This window comes from Stomoxys calcitrans, chromosome 2 (assembly GCF_963082655.1).
Source record: "Stomoxys calcitrans chromosome 2, idStoCalc2.1, whole genome shotgun sequence".
Classification (NCBI taxonomy): domain Eukaryota; kingdom Metazoa; phylum Arthropoda; class Insecta; order Diptera; family Muscidae; genus Stomoxys; species Stomoxys calcitrans.
In genome coordinates, this window is record NC_081553.1 from 36,598,320 (window position 1) to 36,623,669 (window position 25,350).

A 25,350-nucleotide genomic window follows, 5' to 3' on the forward strand; every position below is an offset into this window, starting at 1 on the left:
AACCGCATAACTGTAATACGCTTTAGTGAAAAATATCGCTTAAGTGAAACTTGATGGGAAGAACCATACATTTTTGGTGTTATCCAATGCTATTAAAATCGCCTAAGCGAAATATCGTTTAACTGAAAATACCGCTTAACTGAAAAGGTTTTTATAAACCAAATTACGTTTTTTTTTTGTGAAACGTAAGTCGCTTAAGCCAAAAAAGTGAAAAAATTTTCGTCAGCAATAAAATTTTAAAAAAACATACCTTGCCTTTATGGTAATAGTTATCTCTAACTTTTCAAAATTGCCACTGAACACAGCACTTTTTCAAGTCAAGTTTTTTCATACACAATACGTACAATGAGGTGAAAATTCGCTTTCATTTATGTCTTATCCCTTAAATGAAAAAAAATGAACTTCCCTTATCCGATTCACGCTTAACAGAAAATTACGGATAAGTGAAACAAAATAGAAGCATTTTTATACCCCCTACACCACTACTGTGGAACAGGGTATTATAACTTAGTGAATTAGTTTGTAATGCCCAAAAAGGAAGAGAGATAGACCCATTGATAAGTGTACCGATAGACTCTGAATCACTTTCTGATTCGATTTAGCTATGTCCGTCTGTCCATGTTAATTTGTGTACAAAGTATAGGTCGTTATTTTCACCCGATCGTCTTCTAATTTGGCACAGGCATGTTTTTCGGCCTAGAAACGAAGCCTATTGAAATTGGAAAAAAATCGGTTCAGATTTGAATATAGCTCCCATATATATGTTCGCAATAAAATGGTCATTTGTTAACCGATTCTCTCGAAATTTGGCAGGTAGAATTTTCTTATGGCTCTCGACGTTACTGGTGAATTTGATAGAAATCGTTTCAGATTTAGATATAGCTCTCATATATATATATCGCCCGATTTTCACTCCTAGACCCACTGTAAGCGCATTTATTGACCAATCTTCCCAAAACTTTGTACAATGCCTTCTTCGACGACTTCCTTAATATCTATGAATTTTGTTTGAAACCGCACATTTATTGACCAATCTTGCCAAAAACGCTTTCCCCGATGACCACCATAATATCTAAGAAGTTTGCTAGAAATAGGTTCAGATTTAGATATAGCGCCCATATATATGTACGTCCGATATTGAAAAATATTGCAATAAATTGCTCATTTGTTAACTGATTCTCTCAAAATTTGGCAAGAAGAATTTTCTTATATCTTCTAATATTACTGGTGAATTTTACAGAAATCGGTTTAGATTTATATATAGTTGCCATATATGTATTTTGACCGATTTTAACTTTTAGAATCACTGCAAGCGCATTATAGACCAATTTTGCTATTCCTTGCTGGTTAGCACTTTACTTATCCGGTTTTGACTGTACTTACTTTACTTTAATAGGCTATGATGGAACATTTGTTCCATTAGCCGAATGTAGAATAAGTTGCAAGCGTTTCGATCTTCTGCGCTCATTCTAAAATCTCTGACACCAAGTTTCGGGGTGTCTCCCATCTCTTGATCTTTCCATTGGGCTTTTGATCGTTCCGGTTTGCGTGTGCCACCGTGATTGCCTTCAAAAGACTTCTTTGCTGGAACTTCTTCATCCATTATGACAACATGACCTAGCCAACGCAACCGTTGTGTTTTGATACGTGTAACTATGCTATCGTCGTCATACAGCTCATACGCCTCGTGGTTCATGCGATGCCTATAGTCTCTATTAACGCAAACTGGTCCATATGTTTTACGCAGAATCTTTCTCTCAAACACTCCAAGCACTGCCTCGTCCCACTCATGCTTCAAAACCATACAACAACACGAATAGTATCTGTGTCTCGTATAGTGTAAACTGCATACTTAATCCTAAACTGCTTACTTAATACAAAGTATCGTCTATAGTCCCACCGTAGCGCAGAGTTCGGCATGTCTGCCTATGACGCTGAACGCCTGGGTTTGAATCCTGACGAGACCATCAGAAAAAATTTTCAGCGGTTATTTTCCCCTTCCAATACTGGCAACATTTGTGAGGTACTATGCCATGTAAAACTTCTCTCCAAAGAGGTGTCGCACTGCGGCACGCTGTTCGGACTCGGCTATAAAAAGGAGGCCCCTTATCATTGAGCTTTAATTTGAATCAGACTGCACTCATTGATATATGAGAAGTTTTCCCCTGTTCCTAAGTGGAAGGTTCATGGGCAAAATTTGCATTTGCATCGTCTGTTTGCCAGTATTAACTCGTTGCTTTATTTTAATACCTAATTGTAAGAATTTCAAAAAAATCTTATAGTCGCCGAATAAATGGCATCACAATATTGTGAGCTTTAGCTTTATCCGAGTCTAGCGTCTTCTATTCTATTCTATTTTCTCTGAATTTATGAAAATTCGCCGAGTGCCCAACAATTTTCATTTTTTCGATCATCTGTTTTCCCTTTATAAAATGAGCTGTTGAGAGCCTTAAATCCGGATTTAGTGTTTAAAATTAACCTCGAAAAAGGTAATAGGCTTGTTGTGATCTCTTAATAAAACTCCGTTTGCACTGCTCTTTAAAACCGGATTTAATGGCTCGATCATCTGTTTTCCCCTTTATAAAATCAGCTATTGAGAGCCTTAAATCCGGATTTAGTGAGCAGTGTAAACGGGTTTTTACTAAAAAGTAACCTCGAAAAGAAAAGAGTCAAAAAATCCCTGGTACTTACAAAATCCTTTATTGTATTCCATATGACGCCCCTTTGTTGGTTTATGTCTGGTATTGTGTCCCCACCCAATCTATTAGCCGCGAAAGCCGAAACTTGCTTCCTTTCAGTCATAGGCTGGTCTTCTTAGAATCCGTATCTCCCCATAGGATTTTTGTCGTCCTACCGAACGTTTCCCTATTCCACACTATTACGTGCGAGTTCGTAGCCCACGCTCTTAACACGGACTAAGTCGACCCGAAAGGCGTTGTGTTAAGAAAGTTTATTTACGGCAGTCCTCTGGCCTTCACAGCCAGTTCGTCTGCTTTTATACCCACCACCGTAGGATAGGGGGTATAAGCATTTAGTAATTCCGTTTGCAACACATCGAAATATCAATTTCTGACCCCACAATGTATATATTTCGGATCGTCGTAGAATTCTAAGACGTCCTTTTTGTTGTAATCACCCTACAGCCTTCAAAAATTGAGATATTGAGCTGAAATTTTGCACAGATGCATCTTTTTGATGCACGCTGGTTAAGTTCTTGAACGGGTCCGATTTGGACCATATTTGGATATATAGCTGCTATATGAACCGATTTTCCGATAAAGGGTCTTATGCCCATAAATGATTTATTTTTCATCCGATTTTGCTGAAATTTGTAACAGTAGGCCTCCCAGTGAATAGTTTTAGGCCTCCCGACATCTGACCGAAATATGTTCCATATCGGACTATATTTATATATAGCTGCCATATATACCGTTCTGCCGATAAAGGGTTTTAAGCCCTGAAATTTGATACAGAGGGTTATCTTAAGCCTCCTGATATCTGACCTTAATATGGATCAAATAGCACTATATTTAGGTATAGCTGCCATATAGACCGATCCCCAGATAAAGGGTCTGAAGCCCATAAAAGCTTTATTTTTTAATCGCTTTCGCTGAAAATTGAAACTTTGAGTAGTTTTATGCCTTCTAACATAGGACCCAAATATGCTTCAGATCGGACTATATTTAAATATAGCTGTCATATAGACCGATCTGCCGACAAAGGGTCTGAAGCCCATGAAAGCTCTATTTATTACCCAATTTCGCTGAAATTTGAAGCAGTGAAACAGTCTTAGTTCTCCCGACATCCATCCCAAATATGGTTCGGATCGGACTATATTTAGATATAGCTGCCATACAGACCGATATCCCGATTAAGGGTCTGAAGCGAATAAAAGCTTTATTTTTTATTCGATTTCGCTGACATTTGAAACAGCGGGTAGTTTTAGGCCACCCGCCATTCGACCCAAATATGGTAAAGATCGGACAGTATTTAGATATAGCTGTCATATAGACCGATGTGCCGATTAAGGTACTGAAGCTCATAAAGCTTTATTTATTACCAGCTTTTGTTGAAATATAAAATTCAACAATGACTTATATTGATTAGACCACTCAATATCCGTGTCGAATTTGGGTGCATAAGTTATCCAATTTTCACCAGATTGTGATGAAAGGGGGTTTTCATATATACCCGAGAGGGTGGGGATCCAAAGTTCGGCCCGGCCGAATTTAATGCCTTTTTACTTGTATCATTTCCTCTTACTACGCTATGGCCTGGCAATCAAACGATGCGGATCGTGCAATCCTTAGAGAAGGTGTTAATCTCCTTCTTATACTACAATACTGTGCGTGACCTGACCGTCCTGGTTGTTATTGCCCTTTTGATCAGTTAACTGTCCGTAGATGTAGAGATGGCAAAATATCGATGGCACTATCGATACTATGGATATTTAATTTTTTAACCGAATATCGATTAATTTTTTTCCGATAGATACTATCGCAAAAGTTCAGTTTTTTGCAAAACTAAACAAAAATAAGCAATCCGATATTAAAACTATGCATATCGCCTATAGAGGGCGCAATTTTCAATGATTTCTCTGTGCATTGATATTGCTTCTATTGTACATAAATCGATCTCCAGATTTTTACTTTTCATTTACGTTTGAAATATCGGTGATTGGAAATTAACAATAGTATCGATACTATCAATATTTATTATTAAAACCTGAATGTTGCTATTATCTATAGCTTGCCAGCGATATAAAGATGTTCACACTCGACGTCCTCTTTCATCTCTCAAATCGCCGATAGCGATTTTTTTCGACTCTGACTATTGACTCTTCGGTTAGGTTTAGGCTACATCAAGGAAGGTAACCTTAGGCGCAGTTTTTTATCGTGGTGGATAAGTGATAGCCCCTAATCGTTTCTGGAAGTTTGTCTTGCCGGTGGTCAGGCATTCTTAAACAGATCTCAGTCCCTAGGTTCTCAATGTAAACCCCCAGGCCCACTCTGTCCTCTAGCTTTGATCCATCCATGTAACATGATCTTCCAGATAGCAATACTAGGGTTCGGTCAATCCAAAACTGTGCCGATGGTTCATCCCAGATATCCGATCGGAAACCTCTTCCCTTCCTTCCAGGTTTTCTATCGTCGCCTCGATTATACCGCAATGGTATAAGCTGCTCCCATCTTCAATCCATTATCCCATCGCCTTAAGTCTCATAGCCGCAGTGGCCGCCTCACACTTAATCTGTATGTCAATGGGTCGGATATCTAGAATAGACTCCAGTGCCCTAGTGCCAAGACAACATGTTCTCTGAACCTGTTGTATGGTCCTTTTGTTGCACTTTTTCTCCATAGCAGGCACCAAACTACAGAGACGTAAGTAAGTATTGGTCTAATAACGCTCTAATCACGAAGTAAGGGGGAATGAAATGTCAGACGATTTGGCGGTGAAGGCCAGAGGACTGCCGTCAACAAACTTGGTTAACCCGAAGCCTTTCGGGTCGACGCAGTCCGAGTTAAGGTCGTGGGCGACGAACGCGCGAAACAGTCGGTAGGACGGCGAAAATCCTGTGGGGTGATCCGGATCGTGAGAGGACGATGCTATTACTGAAAGGAAGTAAAAAAGAGGTCAGCATAGATTTTGGTATTATAACGGGACACATGGTCGGTAGGACGGCGAAGTCGGTAGGACGGCGAAGTCGGTAGGACGGCGAAGTCGGTAGGACGGCGAAGTCGGTAGGACGGGTGATCCGGATCGTGAGAAGACGAGCCTGCGGCTCTCCGTTCGAACTCGGCTATAAAAAGGAGGTCCCTTATCATTGAGCTTAAACTAGAATCGGAAACTATTGTTCCTTAGTGGAATGTTCATGGGCAAATGTACACTTTGCAATTATCGAATCAACATAGCCTGGGAAAATTCATCTTTACTATTAAACAGACCTCGTATGAACATACACCTACTAATCTGCATCATTTCGCTCTATCCTAACGGCCTTATTCATAGAACTTAATGTAGATTTGAAATTGGTTTATTTGACATATTTCCTTTATAGAACTGTTAAATAAACCTATTTGAAGGCTTCATAAAGCTTTGCGAATAATGCCCTTACATTGTATCTTTGACAGTCTTTTTAAAATTCTTGAATCTATCAATGCAATTTTTTTTTCTTATTTAGAATGGACATTAGGATGGCTCATGTTTAAGACTAAATATCTGGATTCGTTTAAAAAGGTTATCAAGTTGTAAAAAAGTTTCTCAGTTTTTTTATACCCATCACCACAAAATGGGGGTGTACAAGTCTAGTCATTCCGTTTATAACACCTCGAAATATTGTATATATATTCTTGATCGTCTCGACAATCTGAGTCGAGCTAGTCCGTCCGTCCGTCTGTCGAAATCACGATAGCGAACGAACCCGTAAAGCTAGAACGAACGCGTAAAGCTAGCCGCTTGAAATTTTGCACAGATACCTTATATTGATGTAGGTCATTGGAGATTACAAATAGGCCATATCGGTTCAGATTTGGATATAGCTCCCATATTAACCAATCTCCCGATTTGACTTTTTGAGCCACTGGAAGCCGCAATTTTTGTCCGATTTGGTTGAAATTTAGTATCTAATGTTCTATTATGATTTTCAACAATTTGAGTTAGTACGGTTCAAATCGGTCTATAACCTGATATAGCTCCCATATAAACCGATCTCCCGATTTGACTTCTTGAGCCCCTAGAAGCCACAATTTTTGTCCGATTTGCCTGACATTTTGCATGTAGTGTTCTGCTATGACTTCCAATAACTGTGCCAAGTACGTTCTAAATCGGTCTATAACCTGATATAGCTCCCATATAAACCGATCTCCCGATTTGACTTCTTGAGCCCCTAGAAGCCACAATTTTTGTCCGATTTGGCTGAAATTGCATGTAGTGTTCTGTTATGACTTCCAATAACTGTGCCAAGTACGATCTAAATCGGTCTATAACCTGATATAGCTCCCATATAAACCGATCTCCCGAATTGACTTCTTGAGCCCCTAGAAGCCGCAATTTTTGTCCGATTTGGCTGAACTTTTGCATGCGGTGTTCTGTTGGGACTTCCAACAACTTTTAATGTTTGCTGATTTGACAGAAGTTTTGTATGTAGAATAGAATTTATATTTAGGTTTTTATTGAAAATATGTTTAAAAAATTAGTCAACCTTTGAAAAACATTGTAGACGCCTTCTACGCTTCGAAAATTTGCCATTAAATTGATTTAGACTAGTTTAAGAGAGTAAAATTTTTTTCGAAAATTGTTGACGATTTTGCAAATTTTTTTCTCTATTTTGACGATTTTTGTGAAAAGAACCAGGCAGCACTGCTTACAACATCCATGACAAATTTGGTTCGAATTGGTTAAATAATGCATGTAGACTTCTCATCTAATTTCCAATCCTGAGAAAACTTTTCGATCAGCAGGCTTCACTTTCACGCAATTTTGACTGTACTTGACATTGAGGATAATATCCATGTTCTCTTTTTTCATTTATTCTTTGTTTACGTTTTCTCCTATTTGTTTCATTTTTAATCGGCACATTTTAACATCCTTAATATCCATGGAGTCTTTCCATTTTCTGTATTCTGTGACTCAACCTTCAATTATTCAGCCATATTCGAACAATAGTAGGCTATATAAGATTAAGCCTGGCCGAACTTACGCCGCTATCACACGATATGTACGTTACATACATAAGTGCTGTCACTTTCTGTACAATTGTGAGTACAATTTTTTTTATTTTTGTTTTGATTTTGCAATAAATCTAAATGTCAAATGTTTGATAACACAGCTGTGATTTTTTTCTAATATCTTAGAAAGATGTTCTACTTGATGCAATATTCCACATATGAGCAACAAAACAGTATTATAATGATGAAAATGCAAATATGAAACACATTTGAAGAAGATAAATTGTGAAACAAAGTTTATTTCTAAAAACACTTTAACATTTCAATTAACGGCATTTGCCGCTTAAAGTAGTTACTTTGGGGGTACATTTTTATTCCCACCACCGAAGGAGAGGTAAGACGATTTAGCTTTATCCGTCCGCCTGTCTGTTGAAATCACGCTACGGTCTTTAAAAATAGAGCTATTGAGCTGAAACTTTACACAGATCCTTTTTTTGCCATAAGCAGGTTAAGTTCAAAGATGGGCTATATCGGACTATATAGGCCCCATATAGACCGATCCGCCGATTTAGGGTCTTAGGCCCATAAAAGCCACATTTATTATCCGATTTTGCTGAAGTATGGGACAGTGAGTTGTTTTAAGCCAGTCGACATCCCAGTATAATTTGGCCCATATCGGTTCAGATTTGGATATAGCTGCCATATAGACCGATCTCTCGATTTAAGGTTTTGGGCCCATAAAAAGCGCATTTATTTTCTGATTTCGCTGAAATTTGGGACAGGGAGTTGTGCTAGGCCCTACGACAGCCCTCTTCAATTTTGCCCAGATCTGTCCAGATTTGGATATAGCTGCCATATAGACCGATCTCTCGATTTAAAGTCTTGTCCCCTTAAAACAGCACATTTATAATCCGTTTTCGTTGAAATTTGAAACTTAGGCGTTTCGACATCCGTGTCGTATATGGTTCAGATCGGTCTATATTTAGAAATGGCTACCAAAAAGACCAATATTTTGTTCTACAAAATTAAACAGTGATTTGTACATTTTAGACCCCTCAATATCCTTGTCGAATTTTGTCAAAATCGGACCATATTTCGATAATGCTGCTATGGGGGCATAAATTATGAATTTTTCACCGGATTATGACGAAAGGTGGTTTACATATATGCCCGAGGTGGTGGGTATCCAAAGTTCGGCCCGGCTAAACGTAACGCATTTTTACTTGTTGCGCTAATGACGCTACCACTTAATTGTACCATGCTGTATTCATAATATTTTCCTTGTGTACATCAAAAACGTATAGAGCGCGCTAATCGTCATGTATTCTCATGTGTTTCTTTTTGTATAAACGCTCGCTTTAATCGAAAGAGTTGCATATTAATTCGAAAATCCATTTTTCATATAAAATATTTCGTATGTGTGGCAACTTGCAGAGTATTTATCTTTGAAAATACATATGGCAATACAGATCGTGTGATACCAGCTTTAAAGCGCGTTTACTTGTTGTTTATTTACAAACCCAAATGTTTTCGGATGTCTTTTGGTTACGAAAATAACATTGAAATAGGTTTCGGCGATAACATGATGTGCTTATGTGATTAAAAATAAACACAAACAAAAAATTATAAAAAAAACAAGAATGTTAAGAAAAAAATTTTTGGCGAATCACTGCATGCTAAAAAATTTAAAATCAGCTGATACCTATCCATTATCTTATACAATTGCAATTCTGCTACCGTTACCGTTAGTTTATAAGAGCTTGCAATTCCATATTCTTGCTTTACGTTGCATATCTCTTATAATTGCATTCTGGCTTAATTACCGTTAGTTTATAAGAGCTTGCAATTCCATATTGTTGTTTTATGTATGCACATGGGTGCTTAAAGTCATTTCGATAAGAGTCAGTTTTGAGACACAAGCATAGACCACCCTAATAATTGTACCTATTAGGCTTATTATTTTTATAGTACACATAAGTGTATTATTATTGTTTTTATTATGTCTGACTGACTGATGAAATGAGAGACATCTGAATCTCAGCGCCGGTTCAGTTTACTTATCAGCAGTGAAATTTATTACTTGCACTGCACTTATATTTTATTTATTATGGAATATTTGTGTTGTGTTTTAAAATATTCTTTTAATACACACACCCGCTGATGCATTTGCGCCGGTGAGAGTGTGCGCGAGCGAAGCCGAGAAAAAAAGAGGATCAAAGTACGTGATAATACAGATCGTAGAGCAGAGCAATGGGCCAGCCCAAACAGAGATTATCAGAAAGGCATTCATGCACTCATCCATCAGTTCCTCACTATAGACGATAATCAAGCACCGTGTTTGGGGACAATTAGCAGTAGGAAATTTAATTCGAAAAAGTTTGGCTTCGTTTTATAATTTTTTTTAATAGTTTAACAATTTTTACAATATATAGTTGGGTATGTCAAACAATATCTTACCGTTTGTAACAACTCGATATATTGATCAAATGCCATATCATCATTCGATTAGGTTTCTTAAGCGACTGGAAGGCACAATTCCTCTTCGAACTGGCTAAAATATAAAATATTCAGTTCTGTCATGACTTCCAATAACATAAATCCTCTTACACTTGTATACTCTTTGAATATCAAGATTTTAAATGATGCCACACGATGAAGCGATAACACAGTTCAAATAAGAGTTTATTCGTATTTTTGTTAGATTACTGCGCAGTATAAGTGAACTTAGCATGAGGCATGCACTCGCAGAGAGGTCGTACATTAAATTGTTCGGAAACCTAATTTAGCACCAGAACCAGAATAATAAGTATCAATAAATTAAAAAAAGAAAGTTACTTTCTTCTAACCCGATCCCAAGCATTTGAAGGGAGATCAATGATTACGAAAGTTACTACAGGCAGAAAGAAGCACTGTGCCCCGAAGCAGTGCAACCAACAATCAACGTGCAAAACCAGAACATTTTCGATAGTCATGTATGCATGTGTGTTTATGCATGCATACACATGCATTTGAGTTCAATACAAAACAACAAAAAGGAATGAAAACGAAATTGAATATGAAGATTCATCCAAATCGATTGGCAGACTGGAAAAAAACACTCACACACACCGCACACACACACTCACAAGTAGATAGCAGTAAAATTTGCACGTATGCTTGCGATGATATTTCAATACTCTCCGCCGTTGCGGCCGATGATAATAATATGAAAACATCGATGATCAATCGATCGCAGAACGTAATGCGGATCTGACGGCACAGACGGTACGAAACAATCGCGAGTGATGATGTTGATAGAAGAAATATAAACAAGGAAACGAATCCTATAACGAAAACGAATTAAATTTAACAAAAAAAATTAGCATAGTATTTCGAAATTTGAAAAGGAAAGTATCCTTTTCGCTAACATAACGGTGCATTTGTTTTTTCAACGAAATCGTGGAAAAAATTATTAGCAATATAAAAAAAAACACACCCAAACACAAAAATGGCTCAAGATTTTCAAACGAAACTAGATTACGCTCGTCAATTACGATATGCGCGCTCGAAATTTAGACGAATTAACTCTTTGGATCTAATACCCGAAGATCCCAGCCTAGAGGAATGCAATGACGAGGACTCAATTCGTACACCCACTTTGCTTAGTCGTTCGAATACTGGCATCCAACAGAATCTTATACCCCAACAAAAAGGCCATAGCTCGTTGCCACTGAGAAAGCGCATAACAAATATTATATGGTTTTGGCCTAATCTCCTAATAAATATATTGCTACTCCTACTGCGATACATACTCTATATACCCCTGTCCATAGCGGCTCCTAGCTTTTGGTTGTCCGCTTTGTTGTGGGTGTTTTGGAAGACTATACGAGTTCCTGTGGAATGTTTTAAGTGGATTATTCATGCCAGCCCTGCAGTAAGTGCCCAGGGGCAGGGTAGCTCTAATGGCATTGAGGCTCCCAAAAGAACGGTACTCATCAGCTGCGGCAGTACAATACAAACATTGCACTTGGCCAGAAATTTCTACTCTTCGGGAGCCAGAGTTGTGGTTTTTGAATTCGATGGTCTATTTGGCCTGGCTCGTTTCTCGGCAGCTGTTGATAAATTCTATGCGGTGCCCAAGCCCACGCCCCAAAATGTGGATAGTTATATCTCGGCACTGTGTCATATTGTGCGTAAGGAAAAGCCTTCAGTTTATATACCCGTTTGTGCTACCAGCCCAGCTTACTACGACTCAGTGGCCAAACCTCACCTGGAACTCTTGGGATGTGCCACATTTATAACTGGCGTACAAGAAACTCTGATACTGGACGATTGTTTGCAATTCTATCAACGTTGTGCCTCACAAAATATAGCCGTACCACCCTATGTGGCACTATCATCGGCTCACGAGCTATGGGAGCTCTATGAGGAGGGCTTCATAAGTCAATTCCGCAATATTCTAGTGGCGGTCGGTATGCAAGGTGTATTGGAACGCTTTAAGTATATGTTGCCTCGTCGCATGAGAGACTTACGATTCTCCCATGAAATAAATGAACGCCAACAATGGCTGGTGGTGCGAGATGTTCCCGGCGATCACTATGTGACTTGCACCACCATCAAATCAAGCCAAGTTGCAGCCAATATCAGTTGTCGGGTGGATCATGAAACGAAGAATCTCATACCCATAACAGCAAGTGCAACGGCCACAGCTATGGATGCCCATCTCATCGATAACTGGCTTAAAACATTCTTTGCCAAAGTCCACTTCCAGCGTCCCATAAATTGCCACATCAGTTTCCGCTTGATAAAATGCCAATCCACAGGCCAGTTTCTGCCACTGGGCATACGGCTGGGCGTATCGCTGCCCTATATCTGTCACAATCGATCTCATGCGCAAATCCTATGTCGCACAATGAAATGTGTCCATATGAGGCCTTTGAGTTTTGTTACCAGTAATGGCACATCTTCCCACAAAGACGATGATGAGGCTTCTGCGGTTTCCTCTCTGGCCTACTTTAGTGCAACAATGGCCTTGGATAAAAGAGAAGCGCTCTTCACCTACTGGGATCCCTTGCCTTATTGCGCATACTATCATTTCCAATTGCCATTGGAGTCTGTCAAGAGTTTTTTACAAAAACGCCGTAAGGCCTCAGCAAAATATCACCAACACTGAGGATTATGATGATGATGATGGACGAAAAATAGGGTAAACGATAACAGGGGTTGGAGGAAAACGAAAAACTCTTGTTGACTTAAGTTCAAAGTATGTGCATAATGTGTCACATCCGCTCCCCCTATTTGGTTACTCTATGAAGAGTTCATTTGAAAAGTGTTATGGAACTGAAATTCTCACACTTTGGTCACATGGGAGTTTTAGAGAAAATGTTACGTCTGGCTGGCTGGTTCCATGTGTTTTAATTAAAAATTTTTACATATGCCATTGTATAACCATTTTGTGATCACCTTCAATCCCAAATTTTACCTACATCTCCACGAGTTGTTGGGTTTTCAACATTGAAATTACTTTGCGCTATAGTAAATAAAATTGAATATTAAAAAAATAATATTCTACCTCAGTTCCTTATTAGTCAGAATATGAGCCCATTTACGTTCTTCCCTTCTTTGGCTGATGTTTTAAAAATAGGTATCTTCATTTTGTTTACACAACAATCATGACCTGACTTACAAAAAATATATACAAAACCGTTCTTGTTAACATACAAAAACTCTCATGCTCATTTCGCAACTTTAATAAATAAGTGGTAAATCATATCAAACTTACAGATGGCAACGCAGTTTACAGGCACCGTTCATAAGCGAACACATTCTAATGTGTAAAGGCATAGATAAGAAGAAATTTAACTGTATTTCATACGATAAGGTTGTCAACAAAGAAGCCAACCATAATAACAGCACAGCGAATGATGTTGCCGCTCCATAACACTATGTACCAAAGAGAGCATATTGAGGGGAAACACATCCTTTGAACTATTGATAAACAAACGAATAGAGCGCGCCAGAGAGAGAGAGAGAGAGAGAGTAAAATAGACTGATACTTGTTTTGATTGATTTTTGTTGTTACTGCGCTTGCATTGTATGAATCTAAAACTATTCAATTCCATTTGAAATTTACCCCAGCCCGCTTATGCCCCCCAAACACACACAACAAAGTGATATTTTAGTCTTTCTCTTCCATTGCTTAATTTAAGTTTGAAAATGTTAACTTTAAGAAAATTCCATTTACGCACCAAATAAATGTGTTACATGTACAAACGCACCACATATTTTGTTAAAGAAATTATCTGTTTCGTTTTATTTTTTCATTTTTTTTAATAATTTTGTTTTTTCTTTGTTTCCAGCCAATGTATATGCAAGCACTTGAACAACTTCGTTACAACTGAAGTAGGTATTGTAGTTAGTGCAGTGTTTTAGCCATGGTCTAAAGGGGGTGATTGGCTGCCTTAGTTTTCTTGTGGTGGTTGGCTAGCTTCAGACACCTTTGTGGTTGATCTCTCTTTATTTTCAAATGCTCCTCGTGTGTGTGCAAGTGCGTTCGTTTGCATGGCAACGTGCTTAGTAAGGACAATGCATGCAATTCTACATACACTGCAGGGGTGAAGTGGGTACAATTGTACAAGCTTCTCTCAATATGGGGCTTATTCATTTGGATTTTAAGCTAAGTCAAATACAAAAAAAAAACTAACTAAATCCAATTTTATTTCATTTCTGTGTCCTCGCTTATTTGTCCCAATTAAAGGTCTAGCTCAAGGCTAACCAAATCATAATACATTGAACCGTTTGGAGTCTTGAAAGAATCATTCTTTATCTCGCAAAAAATATTCCGCTTTGAAAATAGAATCCAATACACATACAATGACCTCGTTGATTTTTTGTGTTTTGTAGAGATAGGAGAATGGCTTAGTGACAGCAAAACAAATGTATGACTGTGCATACCTTGTGGAGCACCTATACAATGAGCACCTGGTACTGGGTGTTTTTTGGAGCAATAGTAGACTATGGAACTTGGAAATGTGATTTAAAGCGCTGTTTTATTTTTGTACATAACAGTGCAGTGAATCGAAAATTGTAGGGAAAGATCATGCCTCAATTATTTAAAGGTCTACTCATTTATTAAGGGTGATTTTTTAGATATTATCTATTTTCGAACACTGGTTAAAACAGCTTACGCATGTTTCGTGTTTTGTTTCACTGTCATCAGTTTGGTCTATAATTTAACCATGAATCGTCTTGCAAACGAACAAAGCTTGCAAATTATTGAATTTTATTATCAAATTGCGTGCACTGTTAAGAAAGTTCATCGCACGCTTCTTCCATTCAGTGACGAAGCTAATTTTTGGCTCAATGCAAGATTTATTCATTTACAGGTAGTGGCAGTTGCCCAACAACAAAATATTGGGTGCACTATCTGTCAAAATCTGTGATTAGTGCAACTCGAATTTTGTGTATGTTATCAGTTCGCGCAATTTTTCGTTGTTTGTATAATACACACACATAACCAAAACTCGCTGACAGATAGTGCACTTCGTGAGAAAAAATTGCACTCAGCCGTTTACGGTACACTACCTGGTAGTTATGTCATGGCTCAATGGGTCCGTAAATAAGCAGAATTATCAATTTTGGAGTGGAAATCAGCCAGAAGGATTGCAAGAGCTACCAATGCATCCAGAAAAAGTCATAGTTTGCTGCGGTTTATGGGCTGGTGGCATCATTGGGCCGTACTTCTTCAAACATGATGCGCATCGTAACGTAACTGTGAATGGTGAGCGCTATCGTGAGATGATATCCACTTTTTTTGCCCAAAAAAAACAAGAGCTTGACTAACATGACATGTGGCTTCAACAAGACGGTGGCGGATGCCACACAGCACGCGTAACAGTGGACTTGTTGAGAGGCGAGGTAGGTAAACATTTTATTTCACGTTCGAGACCGTTCAATTGACCGCCTACATCCTGAGATTTAAAGCCTAACTAAGCGGATGAATCATTTGAGGCGCAGTCACGGTCAACATTTGCATGAAATAATATTCAACCATTAAATTATACCATTCAAATAAAGATTTCATGCTTTTTTCTGAATTTTATGTGTTATTTTTAACTTTCCTATAGCTCTTTGAAAATCAACCTTTACAACAACATAAAAATCATATGGCAGTAATCCATGGAATTCGGCATGTTGTCATGAAGCTGATTTACAAAATCGACGTTGTTGCTAACACACATAAAGAATTTGTGCAAATGTGTAGAAAATATGCGAGAAAGAAGAAAACAACAAAGAGAACTTAAAAAAATCTGATATCTTAAGGCGCTATTACACGACATGTAAATGTCCTATAACATGTCACTTTTTATATTCACATGTAATTGGAAATGTTTGTCAAAATTATCAATTTACATACGATTTATTATTTTTGCTATCACATCTCTATGGTATTTTCGTATGGCATAACCTACAAATTTGAGCTAAAGCTGATTTTTTTATGGGTAAAAATTGTTTAAGTTGTGAGAAAGCTGGTTAAATCATAAATTTAATTTGGGGTTGCTTTCATTCATAGCGAAATGCACTATCTGTTAACGAGTTTTGGTTGTATTATAGTTGAGAACCATACCACACAAACAACGAAGAATGGCGCGAACTAGTAACATACTCAAGATCAGAGTTGCACTTATCACTGATTTTGACAGATAGTGCACTCAATATTTTGTTGTTGTAACTAGTTCGCGCCATTTTTCGTAGTTTGTGTGTTATGGTTCTTAACTATAATACACACACAACCAAAACTCGTTGACAGATAGTGCACTTTGAGAGAAAAAATTGTACTCAGCTGTTTACGTTACACTACATGGTAATTATGTCATGGTACTATGCCATGCATAGAAGCCATGTAAAAACTTCTCTCCAAAGAGTTGTCGCACTGCGGCACGTCTTTCGGACTTGGCTATTAAAAGAAGGTCCTTTATCATTGAGCTTAAACTTAAATCGGACAGAACTGATTGATATGTGAGAATTTTGACCCTGTTCCTTAATGGAATGTGAATGGGCAAATTTAGCTTTGCTTTAAGAATGAAATGTAATTTCAATAAAACAGCATCGAAATGAATGGAGCTAAAAAATCTGGTTCGCAAATATAGCCGCTAACCGCTTTCAGCGAAACTCACCGCTAGACGCTTTGAAGTTCACTAAAGTTCACACGTGTAACATTTTCACATTTGAATTGAACGCGTACGCTTTCAATTAGTTCAAGCTTTAGGCTATTTTTTGCTTCTAAACATATGTTTTGACATCATAACTCCTGCAATTTTTACAAGTCGTTTGATAATGGGAGTATTGCTAATATTTAATCTAAAAATACAGTGCATGAAAATATGATATAGTGCAACAAAAACAAAATTATTATTTTAATCAATAACCTGAATGCCAAAAAAGGTAAAACAATAGCCAAAGGAGAGTCGATGTAAACGTACAAAGCAAAAAAAAAACGAAAGTGACAAAAATCAAATATGAGTAATAATAGCAATTCCAACAACAATACAAGAAATGTTTACAATACTGCAAGGAACGATGATGAAATGGCAATGCTTTTAGATCAAACCGCACATGGACGAGATGATACGACAATAAACATTGAAAATGATATTGGACCGAGCACAAGTCAACAAAGACATCCAAATCTGCATTTGAATATTAGAAGAGAAAGTAACTCGACTCGCATTAATGTAGAAGCTAGCCAGGTTTCTCCTGGTGGCGTAGGAGGTGGAATTGGCATTGATGGTGGTGTTGGTGGCAATACAGGCATTGATGAAAGGCAACGCATACGAAATTTATTTTCAATGTTACGTGAGGCCCGACACCAATTGCATCGTCAACAGTCCTCTTCTGCCTCAGGGCCAACGGCCAGAGATCTGCGCTTGAGTGGAAGTATACCTGCAAATGATGGAACACAGCCCAGAACTTGGCGTGAGAATTTATATGAAGTCTTTGCTTTACGCGCAATTTTCACACCTACATCCTCGGGTAATTTTCGCTATAATTCGTTGCCTACTAACGATAGCAACAGCACCACAGCTGACGATCATATTCATTTTTTGCTAAATTCAAATTCCCTAGATCATGATATACAGAATCAGCAGCAGCAACATCGAAGTAGTCAACTAGATATCGGTGGTGTGGAAACACAATCTAATAGTACCTCAGGCCTAAGGCTGTCAAGACAAAGTTCTCGTCTGGACAATTCCTCGTTGCCGGGTACACCAGCTGGGGCAGCTGGTGCTGGCGAGCCGCCAGAAACGGAACCCGGCAGTAGGCGGCAAAGTAATGGCGGCAATTCTATTGGTGCTTCCAATGGCGGCCGTCAACCACCACAAAGACAGGCCTCCGTGGCCGGAAGTACAGCTGCGCCCACAATTGAAATGGACGATCCCGACACAAATGCAATGGGCGAGATGGTAGTTAAAATTGTCTCGCATTTTGTACGTTATCTACCATTTATATGCATTCTGCTGGTCAAATTCATACACGATCATCTACTGGGCATATTGGATTTGATAGTACTACAGGCCGTAATGTTTCATGTTAACAAATCACTGAAGGAACAAGTTGCCAAACTTAACCAGAAATCGTATGCTGTCATGACGCGAGATACCATTATGGTTATATGCATAGTGACGTATCGTTTCATATTGGCCACCTCTACGCCAGATCCCTTTGGTCTGCTTATAAATCCTCCTGGGGAGAAGATAACGCTGGACATACCATTCTACACGGTAACTTCATCACATGACAAAGTTGACGTTACACATGCCACAGTAGATCCGCTACATTTATCGCATATTTTTGGAAAGCAGCAAGATAACGACCAGATATCACCATCCGCAGAGCCCACTTCAAATCCATTAAATGGAAACACCATTTCACTGACAAAATCGATCTCATTAGGTGTTTTACTTTACTACATTGCTGTCAATGATTTGATACTGAAGCTGTTAACACAACTGGTGAAAATAATCATCACCATGATGCCTACAAAAGCTATACGTCAAAAATCTAGGGTAAGTTATAAAACAGAATGTATTTTGTTATTTGCTATTAGATGATAAATAATAAAAATGACCCCGACACGGGATAGCTGTGAGCACCACACAGGCGGGAAAATTGAGGTCCGATTTGTGTGGTGTTCATTACTGTCACGAGAAGCTTAACTGCGAGCTACCAGGCACGTCCACAAGTTGTGGATAGTGGAATGCTCCATACGGAGTAGCTGCAGTCACGGACAATCAGCGGTATCGAGCTGAGAATCTCAGTGAGTGGCCGGCCGGCACCGGCTTTTGCACATATATTGAAGGCCTATGCTTCTCGATATGACAAGGCGAGTTATTAGCGCCTTTAAATAACCAATTGCCAACCCCTTCCCTCTGCGATCGGCCTTTTGGACCGAAACGAAAAAAAAAAAATAAAAATCGGTGTCGAAAATAATTGATCCAATTAATTTTTTAATTGAAACTGCTTCAATCAATTTGAAAAAATAAAAGAATCGAACATTTCAATTAATTTTTAATTGATCCAGTGAAAAAATGATTGAAATTTTTTGTAAAATTCTAATTTATTTCTACATTTGGTACACAGAAGTTCGCCTCCTAGAACATGAACTAGATTTGCGTTGTTTGAGCACCCGTATCTATTAAAAAATTAATTGAATCGATTAATTTTTTAATTGAAATGGCAAATTCAATTGAATCAATTAATTTTTTAATTGAAATGGCAAATTCAATTGAATCAATTAATTTTTTAATTGAAATGGCAAATGGCAAAAATTCCAATCACGAATGTTATTGAATAAAAAATTCTAACCTATTAAAAATTATTGAACCAATTTTAAATTTTTATTGAATATTTGTTTGCGATTTTTTTCTGTTTATAGTGCATGGGATCAGGGTTCACACGGCATAACTGTAAGAAACACACAGGTTCGAACTTTGAGGTCTGATTTGTTTGGTGTTCTTCGTTTTAAGGAAAGGTCAGTTGCAAATAGTGAAAAGCTTCGAATATAATCAGACTAGCTAAGCTGTAAATGCAGTTGCGGTAAAGTCTCAGTGACGGGGCGAGTGGTACCGGCTTTTGCTAAAGTACTGAGTGTCTATGATACTCGAAATGACTGGCCGAGTAATTGGAGCATTTAAATAACCAATCGCCATCATCAACGTCTGTTTCCAGGTTAGGGGCGGTAGGAAGCGGTTGATGGATCTTGAAATAAGCGGCTCGCAACATCAAAGAGCACATATGAAATCGCACAAAATCCACTTGGGGCTGAGGCGTTGGCCTTTAACTCTCCTCGTAGAACGTTAAATTACTGAGAGAAAATAAAGTGGGATAAAAAGGGACCCCCATAAGGTTGGCGAACCCGCCAACGAGTTTAGAACGATAATCTGCGAATGTGTACCTGAAACATGTGGGTATGTTTCAGGGATGGAAAAGTACAAGGCCGACACTACCACCTTACAGGAAGTGCGATGAATTAAAAGAGGCGTCACTACTACACTGATGGTGACGTGCTGTACTATAGCTGCCATCATACAAGATATGCAATTGGCTGTGGATTTGTGGTAAATCGGAGACTGAAATCGGGTGGATGAGAGACTAGCCATAATCCACATAAAACCCAATTTTTTTTATATCAGTCTTATCTGTTCCAATGTCCCGACAGTAGAGAAGATCGGACAAACCTAGAGAGAACATATGGACGCTGCCCTGCACATGGCATAAAAATCGCTTAAGGAGACTTAACTGCCAACATAATAAAGGAGAATAACTTTCGTGCAACGGTCGGGAAATTGTGCCTTCAGAAAGGAAATCCTATGTTGTTGATGATGTAAGTGAGCAAGCTTGTTCCGGCTATTGAGGATTCAAAGGCGCTGAGAGACTCTCCACTCGATAACACCGATTTCTTTGTCTGCACCCCAAGTGCTGCCAGCAAGTGACTTGAGGACTTTGTTTCTACTTTTGACTTTATCGCAAATTGCTGTGGCACATTCCCCCCACATACAAATTGCATGTGGTACGATCCGCATATGATACGATCTTTATGCCGTCTGGAGGCGGTGGAATGTAGGATAGGTAGAGGTTAAACAGTGCCGGAGATATCACCCCACCTTGGGGAACTCCCAGTTTCACTCCACGATGCTTCGACTTCTTATCCCTAAATTCCACAACTGACTGGCGACCACACAGATAATTCGCGACTCAGCGTTTCAATCCTGGCTGGAGGGACGTGTTGGCATTGTCCTCAAATAATTTGGCATGGCTGATCATGTTGAATACCTTCCATATGTCCAGTGCCACATGGCCTGGGCTGTTGTTGTGCTATGCTGTCTTCGAAATCCATGTTGATGTTCGGCGAATGGAAATTCTTCTACGAGGCTCTGGAGGAGTAATGCCTCAAGCGTCTTTGCTACTGGTGAGAGAAGGGAGATCGGTCTGTACGACTCCCCCAAACTTGGGTCCTTTCCAGGCTTGAGCAGCGAATATCACTCTGCCCATTTTCCAGTCATCGGTAACTATAAGAGTGTTCAGACAGGTTGAGGACAGTAGTAGGGTACTCAACTCCAGGTGAATCCAGATTCTTCACCATCAATGTAGAGATTCCGTCGGAGCTCAACGCTTTAGATGATTTGACGCCACGCCAAACTAACTAACTAACTTTGACCACGGTTAATTGTGAGCTGTTCATCGTCTCGGAGACCACGAATACGGCGAATGGCTCTCCTCCTTGCCCTGTCAATCTCGGGATGCACAATAAATTGACGGTTGAACAACCTGGCGCATCTCTGCGATCAGTCACGGTTATTTCGCCAAAAGTGACTGAGGTCCTATCATTCCGTCTACCGGAGTTCGAGAGTGACTTAACAGTAGACTACAGCTTGCCTACACCGGTGCCTAAGTTACATTGCTACAAGTGTTCCAGCCACAAATTCCGCTTATGTTCGTTGACTACCCTGTTTATTTCCAGATTCAGCTCGCTGATTCTGGGGTTAGCGGGGTCTATACCTCGAATCCCATCACGCTCGTCTGCGAGTACACTGCCTGCGCGGGGAAATTGGGTCGCACTTGGGGTTTTCGACCGGCCGGTATAAAGCGAGCGGCTGCTGCGTTAATAATGTCTCGGAATTTCCTCTCGCCCACTAGCACATCATTGATATACTCTCTGAAGTCAGCCCAAACGGCCATCTTCTGATTGATAAACGTTCGGCGCTCAGAGGTTATTAAGTCGGGTGGTCGGTCGATGGTGCGAATTATGGGGAGGTGGTCTGACCCCAAAAAAAAGAGATTACGGCTTGCTTTCAATCTGCTCTGCCAAATCTATGCCACGCTGGTCGTTACCTAGGGGAGTATGCAGATAGTAACCCACTTATGTCGGGGTTGTAAGCTTGGCCATCAATCGGGACACAGCTACCAACCGGCGGAATGTACACGTTGTATAGCTCTATCTCGGCAGTATCGGACCTGACTGCTATCCCAATGCACTCCATGTAGGGGTCACTAGCGCCAGGCGCAGGCGAGATGGGTCTATATAGCATGGAATGGTGTATCACGAAGGTCAATCCCCCACCTCCATTCCTTGAGCGATCCTTACATAGCACATTGTATCCGTGACAACTGTGCAAGCTGCAGTTGTTGGTTGGTGGATGGTAGGAACACTTGGTGCGAACTGTGAATCCGGCTTAATTCAAGGTAGATGCTACTTTTGATAAAGAAGGCAGTTCAGGAGCGTGTTGTTATATGGTTCGGAAGCAAGGATACTTGCGAAAGCAGAAAAGACAGATCTTGGAGAGTTTGAGAGAAAGATTATTCGTAAAATGTTTGCACCAATCTGCGTTTATGGAGAATATCGACATTGGCGTAGTCAAACGTATCAAAATACAACGATTTCATTGTTGCAGCTAAGAAGGCTTTTGAAAATTAACTTGATGATAATAGAAGAAGGAGCTCGGAAAATCGAGGCGCTTGAAAACCTAATCCAAGTAAGACTGGTGAAACAAACGTTTTGTGACAGCCAACTAAGTAATAAATAAATGTTAGAATATTTTTAATTTTTGTTACCATCGACCAAACTGCATAGGGAGGGGGCTTTAATCATTTTCTGCACCTTTTAATGGACAAAAATAAATTAAAAATACTTCTGTTTTTATTTCAGGCTCGTTTGTATGCTTTAGTGGAGTATATTTCACATTTTTACAGAGCCTTGGCTCCAATGAGACAATGGCTGACCTTTTTGTTTGAATCGTATACAGGATTAGAAATCGTAAGTTAAGTTTTAAGCTACGGCCTCTTGTCGGTCAGCTTATAGAAAGCAATATAAAAATGTCTGTATCCTTAGATTTCTGGCATATTGTTTTCATCATTCTATTTGGGTGCTAAAGGTTTCGAACTGGTTGAACGAGGAAAATCATTGAAAAAGGCATTGGTTAATTTTGTTCGCAATATGGTATGTAATATTATTTTTGTTTAAATTGCTGGTCAAATTAAAGGATTACAATTCATGTTTTTTTTAATATTTCTTAGGATTACGACCGAAAGCCAACCAAGGATGAATTGGAAGCTGCTGGTACTGTTTGTCCCATATGTCATGATGCCTATACAACGCCGGTTGTATTAGAATGTGGTCATATTTTCTGTGATGATTGTGTGAACACATGGTTTAAGCGTGAACAAACCTGTCCCATGTGCCGGGCCAAAGTTAGTGAAGATCCAACGTGGCAGGATGGAGCTACAACATACTTCTATCAAATGTTTTAGATTATTTCAGCAATAGTTGTCGTCTTTTGTTTATATGTATTACATATAATAATATCGATTGAAGTTTATTAGCGCTTAGTTTTTGGATCTACCTACATTCTAAAGTAAAATTGAATATTTAACTTTTGTTTCGTTACTATAATTATTAGGATATTTGAATAAATGAATAAGACACATTCCTTAATTTCTATGTACATACATAATATACCTACATATGTCCAATAACGTATATAATATATGTTTTTGCTGGCGTTTTTATGTTATCCCCATGGATAGAGTTTAGCATTAACCATATGACTGACGACTCTGTTGTTTGCCCATTCAAATTATTTCAGTTTTCCCAAAGTATTTTCTTGAAAGAAATTACCATCGCCTTGTGTGGCCTCCTTGTTTATGGTTTTATGCCGTTCCTTGCTGACAATTTCCTCTAAGACCTCTCCATCGCCTTTAATGAGGCGTGTTCTTCCCGTACTGGGGTCGACTTCTCGCCTTATCCTACTCTGTCGTTTTTGATACTCTTCGGGAGTCTCTGGCGCATGAGACTTATTATTCATGAGATTCAAAGGTATGGCAAAATCTTCCTCCTCAACATTGAACGGCAGATCTGTGTTTTGTGCTTGTTTTGTATCATCCTTCGAACGCTCTTTCTTATGCTTGGAATGCTTGGCCTTTTTTGATTTCTTTTCTTTGTGTTTTTTCTTTGATTTCTTTTCCGATTTATGTTTGCCCATTGTTTTTTACGAATTAATGTGCCACCCAGGATGCACTTATTAATTGTTAGTGTGCCACCAAAGGTAAATAGATTGCTGTCAGCTGTCGCATACAAAAAGCACACAAAAACAAAAACGCGCAACAACAGTAAGGTCTTACAATTCAGACAAAGAGGTGCTATATTTATCCAATTGCAGTTAACGATACATCTACTAGGCGTGTTTCATTTAGTATTCACATAGCACTGAGGTGGATTTAAAAAGGATTCACGCTAATAGCTGAAAACAGCCGGCCAGTTTGACAGTATTATGACAGGATGCACTTATAAGGTGAGGACTAGGCCAGGATGCACTCATAAGGTGAGGTCATGCGAACAGCTGAGTACAATTTTTTTAATTTTGTCGTAAATCTAAATGTCAAAGGCTTGATAACTGAACTGTAATTTTTTTTCTAAAATCTTAAAAATATGTTCTATTTAATCCTATATTCCACATATAATCAACAAAACAGTGTTATAATGATGAAAATACAAATATAAAACACATTTGAAGAAGATAAAAAAACTTGAAGAAGATAAGTTGTAAAACAAAATTTATTTCTAAAGCCAGTGTGACATTTCTATTTACAGCATTTGTCAAGGCAGTTTCGTTGAGGGTAGAATTTTTTTGTTGAGCTAATGACCCTACCTCTTAATTGTACCATGGGTCTAGGCAATTTGATACAAGGTAAAATCACTAGCCCAGCTGATACAATTTTCCAATTCCTGAGTTGTTTCCAAATCCCACCAGAATCGCAAATGCTTTGTTCGGATTTAAAATTTTTTTCACATTTTGTTCACTTTGTAATTATTATAATTTGCACGCTTATAATCATAAATATTTTAATCTTGTGGCGGCTACTGCAAATAAAAACTAGAATGTCAACACACTGCTACAACAATAACAACAACAGAACGTCAAATAGGAATTGTCCAGAAATTCGACAGCCTGGTGGGAATTTGCGCCACCATTGCCACGGATTGTATCATTTATTTCGTTATTATTGGGCAAGTGAGCCAACCATGCTGCTCATTTACGAATGCTTTCTGCACACGTATAACCAAACAAATTTCTTTGTGTGTGCTCACAAAACGTCGATCAGTTTGATAACTAGATGGCGATGTATTTGGTTTTTATTTTTTTTTTTT

General features: G+C 38.8%; 4 protein-coding genes across 5 annotated transcripts in view; 2 read left to right on the forward strand and 2 right to left on the reverse strand.

Annotated features, from left to right (window-relative positions):
* The window catches only part of LOC106090224 (rootletin), a 60,406-nt gene extending 49,817 nt beyond the window's left edge, over positions 1–10,589 (reverse strand). Inside the window, exons 1-2 of the mRNA XM_059362664.1 lie at positions 10,503–10,589; positions 10,125–10,444 (exon numbers count right to left, since the gene is read on the reverse strand). Coding sequence (XP_059218647.1) covers positions 10,125–10,160 — 36 coding nt within the window. The 5' untranslated portion in view covers positions 10,161–10,444; positions 10,503–10,589. The remainder of the gene's footprint in view (positions 1–10,124; positions 10,445–10,502) is intronic.
* Positions 10,590–10,848: 259 nt separating this feature from the next.
* LOC106090225 (uncharacterized) lies at positions 10,849–13,944 on the forward strand. The gene has a single exon (XM_013256355.2). It carries the CDS (start codon positions 11,155–11,157, stop codon positions 12,817–12,819), a length of 1,665 nt encoding a protein of 554 aa, XP_013111809.2. The 5' UTR covers positions 10,849–11,154; the 3' UTR covers positions 12,820–13,944.
* A 3,002-nt stretch (positions 13,945–16,946) lies between these two features.
* On the forward strand, positions 16,947–23,637 carry LOC106090232 (RING finger and transmembrane domain-containing protein 2). 2 transcript variants are annotated; one of them, XM_013256365.2, is made up of 5 exons: positions 16,947–17,678; positions 17,772–18,712; positions 22,852–22,959; positions 23,035–23,142; positions 23,220–23,637. In XM_013256365.2, the coding sequence occupies exons 1-5, from the start codon at positions 17,165–17,167 to the stop codon at positions 23,451–23,453; spliced, it is 1,905 nt and encodes a 634-aa protein (XP_013111819.2). In that variant the 5' UTR covers positions 16,947–17,164; the 3' UTR covers positions 23,454–23,637. The 2 variants fall into 2 exon arrangements, with proteins under 2 accessions (XP_013111819.2, XP_013111818.2); XM_013256364.2 differs by having other exon boundaries at positions 16,947–18,712.
* Positions 23,123–25,134, reverse strand: LOC106090233 (ADP-ribosylation factor-like protein 6-interacting protein 4). Its single transcript, XM_013256366.2, has one exon. The coding sequence runs from the start codon at positions 24,182–24,184 to the stop codon at positions 23,780–23,782; it is 405 nt and encodes a 134-aa protein (XP_013111820.2). The 5' UTR covers positions 24,185–25,134; the 3' UTR covers positions 23,123–23,779.
* Positions 25,135–25,350: the final 216 nt, after the last annotated feature.

Bases quoted from the DNA above. Each gene is read 5' to 3' on its own strand.
- LOC106090233 (XM_013256366.2), bottom strand. From the start codon at position 24,184: ATGGGCAAACATAAATCGGAAAAGAAATCAAAGAAAAAACACAAAGAA.
- LOC106090232 (XM_013256364.2), top strand. From the start codon at position 17,165: ATGAGTAATAATAGCAATTCCAACAACAATACAAGAAATGTTTACAAT. The intron at 18,713-22,851 runs GTAAGTTATAAA...TTTTTATTTCAG, and splicing joins CTATACGTCAAAAATCTAGG to GCTCGTTTGTATGCTTTAGT. The intron at 22,960-23,034 runs GTAAGTTAAGTT...CTGTATCCTTAG, and splicing joins CGTATACAGGATTAGAAATC to ATTTCTGGCATATTGTTTTC.
- LOC106090225 (XM_013256355.2), top strand. From the start codon at position 11,155: ATGGCTCAAGATTTTCAAACGAAACTAGATTACGCTCGTCAATTACGA.